Source organism: Sardina pilchardus, chromosome 12 (genome assembly GCF_963854185.1).
Source record: "Sardina pilchardus chromosome 12, fSarPil1.1, whole genome shotgun sequence".
Classification (NCBI taxonomy): Eukaryota; Metazoa; Chordata; class Actinopteri; order Clupeiformes; family Clupeidae; genus Sardina; species Sardina pilchardus.
The window spans coordinates 24,654,480-24,667,237 of NC_085005.1; the positions used below are offsets into that span (position 1 = coordinate 24,654,480).

Consider the following 12,758-nt stretch of genomic DNA (forward strand, 5'->3'; position numbering starts at 1 on the left):
ATTCATTCATTCATTCATTCATTCATTCATTGTGTCCCAGAATATAGAGGTTTTACATAATTTGCCAGTAGTTTCATTCTCAGAAAGTTTAACCAGTAGCACAAATATAGCCTTGAATTTCCCATTGGGGATCAATAAAGTATCTATCTATCTATCTATCTATCTATCTATCTATCATCTATCTATCATCTATCTATCTATCTATCTAGCCTTTGGTTGAAAAGGTCAGGTTGTTGAAACACTGTTTCTGAGGACCTGTGTCTATGGGTCTGTTTGAAGTGTAAATGTTGTCAGGTTTGAGCTGACGCTGACGCTGGCGCTCTTCCTCTCTGCTGATCCTTCCCAGAATCCCTGGGAGAGCCAGCAGGACGTGTCTGCACTCTCGCCCCCTCACCTCAAGAGCCCCGCGTCCTCCAACACAAGCCTGCAGAGCAGCCCGGCCGCCGACCCAGGTAACCTCCAGAAAAGCCCACCAGCCTCGTCCTCCTCTCCCTGTTCTCCTCCACCCCTCCACCTCCTCCTCTCCTCCCCTCCACCCCTCCACCTCCTCCTCTCCCTGCTCTACCCTCCACCCCCTCCTTCACTCCGCCTCTACTCCTCCTCACCTCCCTGTTCTCCTCCTCTCCCCCTCCCCTCCACCCTTCCACCTCCTCCTCTCCCTGCTCTCCCCTCCACCTCCTCCTCCACTCCTCCTCTACTCCTCCTCACCTCCCTGTTCTCCTCCTCTCCCCCCTTCCCTCCACCTCCTCCTCCACTCCTCCCCACCTCCTCCTCTCCTGGCTCTCCTCCTCCACTCCTCCTCCCCTCCATCTCCTCCTCTCCTCCCCTCCACCTCCTCCTCCACTCCTCCACTCCTCCCCACCTCCTCCTCTCCCTCAGGTGGGACACATGTGTGTCTTCACAACAGATATTTGTCTGTGGAGACACATATGTTCTCTGGCCAGAGATGTTTACATGTTTGCACTTCATCAGTTAGGAGATTGCTTGTACCTAATGGCTTCCAGTAAAAAAAGAATATTCAGTTTATTCTTGAATAGACAATATGCAACAGACAACAGACAACTTAACATATTGTGGTACTTAATTTATTATTTAAATACCACAATATGTTCAGTCTTACCGTCTTAGTGTGTTTTCCCTAGTGGGGAAAAAAGGTTATAACATAAAAACGAATTAAGTGGTTCATTTATAAATACTCATAGTCATCCTCTAAAATTATTGCAACATTGCAACATTGCAAATATGTTTTACTGTATGGATTGTATGATATGGAGGGGAGGTCGTGGGGGGTCTCTGTGAGCTACATGGTGGTGGGATTTTAAAATGCTGATAAAGATTGCATTGCTCGCATGGAAAGCTGCTTTTACTCCAGCATAGTGTTTTCCACATGTTGCCTTCCATCTTGTATTGCTGTGAGCTCATCCATGCTTTGGTTCGCCCATCTGTGCTGAATGACCTGGACGCACTTACGGGGCATTGTGTGTGTTTTGCTTCCTGCTTAATTGTAAAAATCAATGCCAATACACATAAAAAGACAACTGTTTTTGTTGTTGTTGTTCAGATGACATCTGTTATGATAATTTTATCGGCTCTTCTACTAAGTCCTTCTCATTTAAATCCTCATCTTTAAGTGATGTCTCCGTATGTTGATTTAACAGCAGATTGAGAATGTTCAGCTGTCCAGAATTGTTGATTGGATTTGGTGTCTGCAAACGCAATTGGAATTGGTACAAAAGTACAAATTGCTGATGAACCCAACAATAGCTTGCCTAATGATCCTCACCAACAGTCAATATCCATAGATGTCACCGCCCATACTCTACTCTCCCTTTGTTCTGTGCCGTTGTCATGACAATGCTTGCAGCTGGTGTTGGGTGGCTTGTCAACATGACACTTGTCTCTCTGTCCCTTCCCTCCTCCTCCTCCTCCTCCTCCTCCTCCTCCTCCTCCTCCTCCTTCTGGTTGTCATTTCCGGACTCCTCTATTTCTCCAACGGAAACTTCCGCTGCTTGTCCTGGCCCGTGGTTCCGGTCTTGGCCCATATGTCGTCTTCCTCCTCTACTCTCCTCCTCTCCTTGCTCCTCCTCCTCCTCCTCCTCCTCCCTCCATCCCATGCAGGTCTCTCAGGCATGGCTGCCTTTTATCTCTCCCCAGTCAAAGCCCTGGTCCCCCCCGTGCCCAAGATGCTCAAGTCCCTGTTCCCCCGGCGAGACGAGAAGAAAGACCTGCGCCCTGCCTCACTCTCCCAGCAGGTAGGGACCCCCCACAGGCCCCCACAGGCCCCCACGGGCACCCACAGTGCCCCACTACAGGCTTTATGTATGAGAAAGTGGGATCATGACCAAGTGTGCCACTGAAAGTAGCACACAACTGTTGGAAATTACATGATAGGTCATGCATTTAAAATCTGCATATAACGAAATGACATATGTGGCCTACATACAGTACAAGACTAACACGCCAGTTTTCCATAACAAGACTGAAAATTTCCAAATTGCATGTTTGTATTTGACTAACATATACTAAATGACAAACGTGTCGTGCATACATGACTAATATACAAATGACATACTTATTTGAGGCTTATACTGCATACTGTAGTTCATAAGGAAATGTGGGCAGCATATTAGTGTTTTCAGAGGAAAGGGACATGGAAGGGACATTCATGCCGAATATGCTATGTGTGAACATGGTCTTTAGGGGATGGAGATCATGCATATCGCGTTAGTGTCCATAGTAAGTGGTGATCACAACTACTGGTTTTAAAAATGTAGACAATTCACAATTTACATGGGTGCCTATGACTGTTGTTGTGAATATTTGTGATAAGTGTTGAGTGCTTGTGCATTCTTAAGCATTTTGAATGCATTTTTAAGCGTTAATAAGGTCACTAATTCACGGGGAGGGATAAATGCAGAGACCAAATTTCCCTCACAGGATCAAAAGAGTATATACTTATACTTATACTTATGAGGACACTGGTGATTTGGTTTGCAGGTGGAGCCTGATAGGCCGGAGTTCAGGGACCCTGAGGAAGCCAGAGTAGTTGTGTTTGACCTCTTTACCGGGGGGCCAGTAGGTGTAACACACAAATGGCCAAATGCCTTTCAAGGACACTCCAGACTCAGAAAGTGTTGTAGTCTAACCATGCTTTATACTGGGCATTCACAGCTTTGCTGTTAAACACATTGGGCATGAAGAACAAAAGGTGACCAGTACTTTCTGAGTGTGGAGTCTTGAAATTGAACAATCAGTTGTGCAGCAAACATTAATTTTGTATTTTAGGATCCACAATCTAATCTTGTCTTTGATTTGACCTAAAATTCAACCACGTTTCCTAATGAATGATAAACATTTGATTTTGCATTAATTATTTCCGGTGGACAATACATTATCCCTTACTTAAATTCAGTCCCAGCCTCTAAGGCATTAACTCTGAAGGGTTGGAAAAATAAAAGCAGCATGAATCATGGGTGGTCCCTCTCCTCTGTCACCTCCAGTAATTTCAAATGACAAAACCGGTCGATTCCTCTAAACGTATCTAATCTAAGTTTGACATTCAAGCCTGATTATATTCTCTACTTTCTCTCTAAAGAATGTGCCTCGCATTATCGTACAGTCTGCAAGCCTTGACGAGAACCTTGGGACTGTAAAACTAGTAAGTGTATTTTCTCTTGCTCACTGTCTGTTCTACCTTTTTTTTTTTTTTTACCTTTTGTGTACTCAGTATGCCTAATTTCCTTCTCTGTCTAAAAACAGAGCCATTTTTAAATGGTTTTCAAATTGCTTTCCCAGTGTTGGGACTGGTCTGCATTGCAAATGTACAAATTACTATTAGTTGTATAACTAACTGTTTTTTTCCTTCAATCAATTGAAACTGAATGTATTATGATGAGTCATGGTGTAGCACCTCGGATCTCCAGTGCAATCTCTTTGTTTGCAGGTTGCCCAGACTCCGGAAGAGGAGAAGATCCCAGAGGATCCCTCGGAACCTCCACATGAGGCCCCCAGCGTTCCAGTCTCCTCCCCTCCACAGATGGATGACGCCGCCTTCAGCTCACTCGACATGGAGTCGAGCATCTCGGAGGCAGCTGTCACTGACATCTCCATGACAACGGTTTGTCTTTCAGTCATGTTGTGTTCTTCGGTGTTCTGTTGTGTTCCCACACTCTGTGTCACAGCAGTTTTAGACTTGAAATGTATAAAACAAAGGTTTAGATTCGTTTAGTTTCAACTTTATTGTTTATTGTGGAGTAAAAGTACAAAGACAACAAAATGCCATTTGCGTCTAACCAGAAGTGCAAAAACGTGATTCATAGACAGGATAAGAAATACAGTGCAGTGTAGACAGTAGTAGTATACAGTTGGTTTAAAGAAGATGGTTTAGAGTAATGTAAATATGTAAGTATTTGCAGTGTATTAGCAGTGAAGAATGCTATTAAAATGGTCTCCTTAAAACTTGAGGCTGGCTTGCGAGAATAGTTATTCTGGATATTACAGCAGATCTCTAAGCACTGCACAGTACAGTGTTACAAAGTGAAGCTACAGTATTGGCCATGAAACCACATCTAGCTAGATATATCATGACAAATGATAAATTCTTGTCTGGGGTTAAATTGGAGTGGGGCAGGTAAGGATATGGCCTTCCCGGGTAGATTTGATTAAGCGGTCTCTTCTGGGCCGAGCGATTAGTTCGGTACACCATTTGGCGTTCTGCCTGCTTACAATAAACGCTCTGTCTCAGCCATTTCTGTGGCTGAGACAAAGAGAGAAGAGAAAGTATGACATAAAGAAAATCACAAAAATCTAACAGCAGTTCCCTTATTGGAGGAGAATACATATGGCAATGTAATATAAACAGAGTATGAACAACATGTACAGATATGTGCAATGTAGTAGCAGTAACATTATAATATACCGTAATTTCCCGACTATTAGCCGCGGCTTATACATTGATTTTGCAAAATTTCTTCCGCTGTGAGGTTAATACAGGGGGGCAGTTAATAAGGCGTTAATATGGTTTTGTTTCTTTTAACTTGCATAAAACACTGTCCTACGGCTTATACACAATGCGGCTTATATGCGGAAAATTACTGTTGTAGAAAGAATAATATAGATATATGCAGTGTATTAACAAAATATGTTAGAAAATAAATATAGAACATAAAGGTTCTGCAATGTCTTGTTTTTGTAGTGCCTGGAGTGAGCCAATGCCACCTATAGTGTTTGCTAACTAGATTAAGGACAGTGTTAAATGTCTGCTGTAGATAATAAGAGATAGGGGAGCTCTAGATAACACAGTATGCACAGTAGTGCAGGACTTGTGACTTGTGGCAGGACTCTTAACTTGCACAAAACACTGTCCTGCGGCTTATACACAATGCGGCTAATACACAGGAAATGACTGTGTACGTATGTAGTCCGCTTTTTTCGACTGTATACATGCCGGTATTAGTTCTTATTTATTTTTATTTTATTATTTCCTCAGGTCAAAGCAGAGGCCTCAGCAGCCGACCAATCAGAATCCCTGGAGGCCCTTCCCCCGCCACCATCTGGCCTGGAGCCAGAGGAGCCCACCCCCAGCCCTGTGAGTGACGTATCCAGTGGCTACATGTCCACAAGCATCTCCGTGGGAACCCTGTCTGAAGCCCCCATTTCAACCTCTGACTCAAAGTCCAGCGTAGCAGACGCGGTGTGGTCCGACAGCTTTTCCACGCCGACCAATCAGGATGACCTAGAGATGGGCACTCCTCTCTCCCCTCCAATAAAAACTGACGATGATACTGACAAAGATGAGGTTGAAGAGCCTCAGGTTGGCCATAATGACAAAGATGAGCAGCCAGCTTCAGAGGACCAGACCAGAACAGTCCCACTGCAGAGTTCTCCCACACAAGAAGAACCCACTGATGTTCTCCCAGTTCCCTCTCCTCCTCCTTCTGAAGCTGAGACTGATGTAACATCCTCTTTAGCGTCTCAAGAGGAATCCCACCCCATTAACCTGGACCCTTCCCCCGAAGAAGAGCCCCCCTCCGGCCTTGTTCCTGCCCCAGCAGAAACCCAACCCTCCCCCAGTTCCCCACCCTCCTCTCCCCCCAAGGTGCCCCACTCTGGTACCCTCCAGCCAGATCCTCCCACGGTCCCTGACGCTTCCTTAGAAGTGGCACAGGAACCTAGTCCTCCAACATCCCCAGCACAGCCACAGCCCCCAGCCCTTTCCAAAGATACACCGACTGTAACTGACTCCGAAAGCCCCCCAACCGCAGAAGCAGGCGTCTCTCCAAGCCCCTCACAAACTCCCTCTTTGACCCAGCAATCGGAAGCACCAACACCGCCTCCGTCCACCAACAAGCAGGCTCCAACCAAAGCTGCTGCCATTGGTAACCCTTTCAAAATCCAGAAGATCAAGACCTCGGACCTCAAGTCTTTCAAGGGCATCGGAGATCAGGGGGGGAGTGGCAGTCTGCTGGACATCTCGGATCCCCTGGAGAGGTTGGAGATCATCTCGGACACGGAGGAAGGCACGGAGGAAAAAGAGGGACCAGAGTGCCCCTTGCCAGACTGGTTGAAAGAAGATGTGTATGTGACCGTGGGCACCAATAAGCATGGCACTGTGCGCTATGTGGGACCGACGGAGTTTGCTGAGGGCACCTGGGTCGGGGTGGAGCTGGATGTTCCAGCAGGTATGTAAGCTTGGTCTTGGGGGTTTTACTGATGGCCACAGAACTAGGAGGGTTTCAACTGAACTTGACGGTTGTGCTGAATATGTTCTATTTCATATTTGATGTAGAACATTGTTTTGTCAACATTTTAAGGACTCACATCAATAAAATTACAATTATAGTTCATGATGACTATGACTATCTGACCTGTACTGTATATGAAACACCGCTATAACATAATACATGGATGATCTTGTTCTGTATGCCAAGAAAAAAAAAACTTGTGGTGTAATATTCATTGTTCCGTTGATCTATCATCTTCATTGATATCATCCTTCCTACAGGGAAGAATGACGGCTCTGTGAATGGTCGACAGTACTTCCAGTGCAACCCCGGCTATGGCGTGCTGGTGCGCCCAGACAGGGTCACCCGAGCAGAGGGCACGGCGAAGCGGAAGAGGAAGAAGCGCCACAGCACCAACCTCTCGGCATCCACCGCCAACCTCTCGGGGTCCAGTACCAACTTGTCCCAGTCCACAGCCAACCTGTCCGCCTCCAGCACCAATTTGTCGGGCTCCAGTACCAGGCTCTCTGCCTCCAACACCAACCTGGCAGCTCTCACTGCCATGGCAAAGAGGGAAGGGGCTGGAGCAGCCCGTCGGGGTGAGAACAGGAAGTCCTGGAACAGCTAATTAGGGAACTTCCTGGAATGACTCTAGAGTGGATTATCTGGACTGCTGCGTGTGCCACTGAAATCTGGAATAACGTAGCAGATGCCCGTGTGTTTATGAAGCACTACATTGCCAATGCTGTTAATGTATCACCAGCAACTTCAAACCTCAAAATCTCCAATATGTCCTAGATGAGTCAAATGAAGTGTTGGCCAAATGAGTATCAGTGCCAATTCTGTTTACCGTCATGATTAAACACCAAACAGATTTGCTTTAATCAAAATATGTATTTTATATTGTAAATAGTAATCTCTCAGAAGTGCCTTTAAGACTGCTGTCTGTCTGAAAACACAGTCTCAGGAAGTGATGACTAATGAACTTTTTTGAACGTTGTGGACCTTTGCAGTCAGACTTCTCTACTGATGCATTTTGTGGTGTCCTTTTGGAATGACCAAACACATACCCAAACCCTTCAGTGCAGAATGTAAAGCTCTACATTCATGTATTAATCAAGAATACTTATATGTTTGCACGAGCACAAGTACAAATACAAGTTTTTTATTATTATTATTTTAAAAATGAAATATGAAATATTTTGAATTGGGAAGAGTGGACCAGTGGATTTTATATACATCATGGTGTGAGTGGGTCATACAGGTCGCGAATGTAATCTATGAAGGGTGGTAGGTGTGTGTGTCTGTGTGTGTGTGTGTGTTGCTAAAAGAATATGACAGTTAAAAATATTTGTGTGGTTTTACATCGTTTTCTGTTTTCCAATTAATTGTACAAAAAATACTTTTGCCAGACCAGGTTTTATGTTTGTCTTTTTTGTTATTGCATGATGTACGAATTACATTGAAATTGGCATGGAATGAAATGTGTGAGGTCTAGCTGTTTTTCTGATTGAACAATATTGCAATAAAGGTATCCAGCAATTTATTTATTAAAACATGAGTGTTTTCCCTTGTTGAGACATTTTCTTAGTATGAAAAAAAGAAAAAATATGTATTTTGTGACCCATCACTGCCCATCACTGTTTGATAAGCTATTCAAACAGAGTAGAGTCAAATATTTAGAAATAAAACTTGTATAAAGCTCACATAGATAAGATAGAAACAGGTGGACATACTGTACTTCAGAAGATGACCAGCAATGTTAAAAAGAATGAAGGAGGATGGAGGGAGATGGAAGTCAAAAAAATGGAAGACAAAGCACTGGGGCCTTTAAGTGGTGTACTTCCTGGCTCAGTCAGGGTCTGTGGTTGGCCTGGTGATGTGTGGAGGTTCCCCTACCTCTGCTATTAAGCGCAGGGGAGGTGAGGGTCACCAAGATGTGGGAGAGTTCCTCTTGGTAATACTGGCGACTTCAATATACTGTATATAATGCCTGTCTACGTGTTGTGGAGAAAGGTAGTCTGGATAATTCAGAGTGTGAACACCTGCCCTTATATGTTTGTAAGAAATACTGGGAAAGTGTGTATTGATCATTAATTGGAGTCGTACATACAGTATATTAAATGCTGTATGTACTGTATATGTAGGCAAGGCTCTCCCTTTTGCCCTAGGCCTACCTGCTGTTCGCTGAGGCCAGTGGGGTGCCTGTGTATCTGATGAAGATGTTACTGGACCAGTATTATGTTTGTAAAAACTAAAAAGTAAACGCACACCTTGTGAGGTGCTCACGGCGGTAAATGAAAAGTTAGATTTAAACAAAAGTGTCGTGGCACACTCGGAACTTCAAGATAAGAATTATTTTATTGACCAACATTTCGGCTTACGCCTTCATCAGGGTCATTTGACCAGTACTGGACCAGTATACCCAGCAAAGTTCCATCACTGCCTGAAGAAACTGCACTATGGACGAGGGTGAGAATCTGCTGTTTGGTCCTGTCAAATACTCGGATTAATAATCTGGATAATCTGATTATTTTTGTTGTCATTGTGTCAATCTACACTTAACAGTCAGGCAAACCACCACTTACTCAGGAAAGTTTTAAAAGTCTGTACACAAAATATAATTTCAGTGGTGTTGTAGGTTTCTGTAAGGCAGGTAAGATATGTGGTTGTCAGATTGATACAACTTGGTCTATGAATGTGAGGTATATTATAAAGGTTTTCTTCCCACACTTTAGACTGCTAAACAATTTAACATTCACAGAGTAATATCTGAAAAGATTATAACCTTCAGAATTCTGTCTTCACTCTTCTATCGTGTGGTGTGCTTTACTGCCCCCTTCCCGTGCGTCAGGCTTCTGGGGCTGTTGCTACAAGGACTCTGTCTGCCTCGAGCTTCACAAGGGATTCAGTTTTACCACTATCCAGATTTCAGCCGCCTCATGGACAGCCAGGTGAAGCGCACATGGAGCTAATTTACTGGTTCTGCTCTAGATCATGTCCAAATCAGGACCATGTCGAGGCCAAATCAGAATTAGGATAAGGTCCAGCTGGTTCCTTATAGCACTCTGTTGTCGTGCTGACTCACACAGAAGATTGAAGATTGAAAAACAATTGTCAACGATGACTAACCCTCTCAGGACCGCGGAGGGCGACAGGAGGATTGCAGGTGCTGTTCTCCTACATCTTGGGCATCAGCGCTCTAACGGTTCTCGAAAGCAACAAGACATTCAAAAACAACTGTTACAAGTAACAGCTATTCTCAACATTAAAACAAATGTAATATATATGTATATAAATGTAAATAATAATTTATGATTTAAAAACAAATTATTCTTTGTGTATTACATTTGCCTTAATCTTGAAATGAAATGAAATGAAACATATAATAACAGCAACCATAAAATAAGGAACACATTGAACAACCTAAGGAACACATTGAACAACAGCTTTTATTATGCTTCAATAAGCAAAATTGCACACAACAAATAGACATGTCTGTGGATGTGTACTATGCAAATGTTCTCTTAACCACGGGCACTGCTTATGGGTGGCCATTGTGAACAGCAGTGCCAGCTTTGGAGTGAGTTTTGCTGTCTCCTCAGTGCTGGGGTTCATGGCAGAAAAACAAGGAGTCAAAAATCATGGAGTTGAGCTTGCTTTTTAGTTTATACATTTATCTAGTGCGGTAGTCAATAGATCAGTTAAGAGTTTTCAAACCATGTATGTTTTATATTTTTCCAAAAAAATATTCAGAGTCTATAAAACCATATAAAATACATGGTTTAAAAAACAGGCCTGACTACTAGACTTTTTTTTCTCTCTCAGAGTGTGAGTCCTCCTTATACTTGCAAAAAGCAAGGAGTGCCAGTAAACATGGTGGCAACTATTGATCAGCCTATTGAAATAGAAACCTGCATGCAGACAAACAGGTGCATTAGAAGAACCATTGAACTGCATGGGGCACAACACTAAGCAAATCAAAGGGGAGTGATAAACAGCTTATCACACACATATCATCTACCATCTATCTAATAACATTACAATGATATGATCAGGAGCAGATGGCCTTGTGATGTCCTCTTCTCTGTCTATGGAATTCTCCCAGGTCTCGGCTTGGCCTTCATCGCCATGCGTCTCACTCATGCCAAGGCTGCTTGTTTTGTCTTCATGTTGCTTCTGCTGGCTATTGACACAATGGTGAGCTGCTTTCACAGAATGGTGAGCTGCTTTCACAGAATATCCAGAGAGTGTAGTAAATCTTTTATACTCAAGGTGTTCTCCTTCCAGAGGTACTAGACTTGTACTGGGTTTTTACGTTAACCCTGCGACATCTTGTAACTGTTAAACATTAGTCAGCTAATCTTCATCATAAATTAAATTCAGTGATGTGGTGTGGACAGGGAAGTGTAACCAGAGTTTACAACCCACACACTGAGTAAGTCAATCACCTGATCCCAAGTCTGCGTTCCTTAGTTTACAGGGGAAGAAACGATCATCAGCCCTGCACCTAATAGGACCTGCTCTTCCTCATCACAGCTAGGCTTCCTTCACCAGTAGGCCGAGCTTAGGCTACCCAGCTTTGATGAGTATGGCTGTCTGGCTGTTTCCCACTTCATTCATGAAGGACTACCAAAAAAAAAAAAAAAACATGAGAGCTTATAGATTATTCTGTCAAGTCAAGCCAATTGGAAAGTGGATTGTAATAATCCCCCAATTCAAGAGTCAGAAGGAAACCAGACTAGCCCTGTGATAAATCCCCCATAGCTGACACAATGCTACCACTGACCCAGAAACCAGTCACTGGTTTTGACTCATTTTCCTCATGTCCTTTGGACAGGGTACACAGTCACTTTGATGTTAAACACACACACACACACACACACACACACACACACACACACACACACACACACACACACACACACACACACACACACACACACACACACACACACACACACACACACACACACACACACACACACACACACACACACACACACAATTCTTGTCAAAAAAGCCCAGTTACATTGACCATGATTCCCTTTATAAAGCTATAAAAGACAAATATCCAGAGGGTGGATACTTTTTTATAGGCACTATATGTACCCCAGCTTGCAGTGTGGCAGCGAGCCAGTCATCTTATAGTGGTTTTGAGTCATAGGTCTTTGGTGAGTAGTACATCCTCTTAAAACATCATCTTATGTGTTTTGCTAATCACACCACCTTCTCAGGATCTGAGAGCTATTTGCATATGCAGTAATCATATTTGCCATCAACGTGAACAGATTGCATGTTAGATTGTGCCAAGGTTATGGTTAGGGAGAAGACCCTGTGTTTTTCTCCAGCATACACTGGAAATATCTGACACCTCTGCTGTCACTGGTAGGTGTGATGTGTGGGGCAGTTGAGGGTGAAGGACTAGAACTTAACCCTTTCCTTAGATCAATTTATGCATATTCGGTTTCTCTCTTGATGTTTGAAACACTGATCTTTCGGGTTGAAAGATTAGTCTAAGCCAGCCACATGATTCATATTACACACAGAGCCAGCGCAAATATCCAGAATATTTCTTATTTCTAGAATATGTCCTTGATAGAATAATATGTTTAGCCTACACACCACTATAAATCTACAGCCATTTGATCAAGCAGGACATGACATCAATTGGGACACTAAGTGAAGGCATTGGTAAGTCATTTCCCTTTAAGGAGGGGAACAAAAAAAATCAAAGTATATGAAGAGTTTAGATGCCAAAAATGAGATAATGGTGGTGAGTGATTGGTCTCCTTGTATACGTCAATCAAATATAAATACCACTCTCTTCCTGGTCTAAAATATCGATTTATAGGCAAAAATCTTCAGAAGCCTGATAAAAAAGTGCTCAAGTGGTCAGACAGATTTAATAATCTACATTGTATAGATTATTTTTTATTCAGTAACCTATCAGCTATGAAGTACAACCAACATGTGCACCCAAGCTGGGTGATAAGAGTCTCATCGGTGGTACAACCGAGTTGTACCCCATCCGTA

At 43.3% G+C, this 12,758-nt stretch overlaps 1 protein-coding gene across 2 annotated transcripts in view; it reads left to right on the forward strand.

Annotated features, from left to right (window-relative positions):
- The window catches only part of LOC134097595 (kinesin-like protein KIF13B), a 37,245-nt gene extending 28,962 nt beyond the window's left edge, over window positions 1–8,283 (forward strand). The window contains exons 37-42 of one of the 2 annotated variants that reach the window (XM_062550511.1): window positions 347–452; window positions 2,119–2,252; window positions 3,596–3,658; window positions 3,944–4,117; window positions 5,489–6,680; window positions 7,004–8,283. In XM_062550511.1, the coding sequence (XP_062406495.1) occupies window positions 347–452; window positions 2,119–2,252; window positions 3,596–3,658; window positions 3,944–4,117; window positions 5,489–6,680; window positions 7,004–7,350 (2,016 nt within the window). In that variant the 3' untranslated portion in view covers window positions 7,351–8,283. The remainder of the gene's footprint in view (window positions 1–346; window positions 453–2,118; window positions 2,253–3,595; window positions 3,659–3,943; window positions 4,118–5,488; window positions 6,681–7,003) is intronic. The other variant, XM_062550512.1, reaches the window with a different exon arrangement.
- The last annotated feature ends 4,475 nt before the right edge of the window (window positions 8,284–12,758 follow it).